The following is a 766-nucleotide window of genomic DNA, read 5'->3' on the forward strand; positions in this document are numbered from 1 at the left end:
AAATGCTTTTTTTATGACTACCATTTGTGCTTGGTGTGTTTTTTGCTCTCTGCCCTTACAGGCACAGAACACACCTGACTTCTTAGGTGTAACTCTTTGATTGGGTTAGGTTAGGTTGGACTGTTGTTGCTTGAAATGCACTGCCAGGTAGACAATTTAATTTAGATAAGAATGTCTTCTTTTTCAATAAACATTATAAAGTAACTCTGCTATTCAGTATCTATTAGCATATGTTCATTCAGGATGATATAATCAAAACTATTTAAAAAGTAGTTCAGAAAAAAAAACATATATAGCATGACAGAGGCATTAAATCTTAGATAAATTAATGATAGGTCTCCCACGTAAATGGGTGAACATGAAAAAGATTGCAAAAAAAAATCAGGTTTATATTTACCTGTATTTCTGCCCCAATGAGAGAAAACAAGAAGGGCTGAAAAAGTTCCCACATTATCAACAGCTTGTCATCCACAGGATTCTGTAGGTGAAAGAATTTCTTTAGCCAAAACATTTCAACTGAATGACTATCAATTCACCATGTATAAAGTCACTGCCCAACACCAAAATTCTGTACTTCTAAGTGGAGAATTTGGGTGTGTTCAATTTTCATACACTGCCATTTTCAGGTGGTACTATTTGAAGCAATGAACTACAATGGACACATTTATATTTATACTTTTGGGTTAGGCTGGTCAGTCAGGTTTTAAACAGATACAAAAGCCCTCACACAGATCCATCAAATGCAAGAAGGATAGTTCATCAAGAG

The 766-nt window shown here is 34.7% G+C and overlaps 1 protein-coding gene across 1 annotated transcript in view; it reads right to left on the reverse strand.

The window, feature by feature from the left end:
* The window catches only part of LOC119592868 (sodium/hydrogen exchanger 9B2-like), a gene marked incomplete in the record, with an annotated part of 77,067 nt that overhangs the window by 32,500 nt on the left and 43,801 nt on the right, over positions 1-766 (reverse strand). The window contains 1 exon segment of the mRNA XM_037941763.1: positions 398-478. Coding sequence (XP_037797691.1) covers positions 398-478 — 81 coding nt within the window.

Source organism: Penaeus monodon, chromosome 31 (assembly GCF_015228065.2).
Source record: "Penaeus monodon isolate SGIC_2016 chromosome 31, NSTDA_Pmon_1, whole genome shotgun sequence".
Classification (NCBI taxonomy): Eukaryota; Metazoa; Arthropoda; class Malacostraca; order Decapoda; family Penaeidae; genus Penaeus; species Penaeus monodon.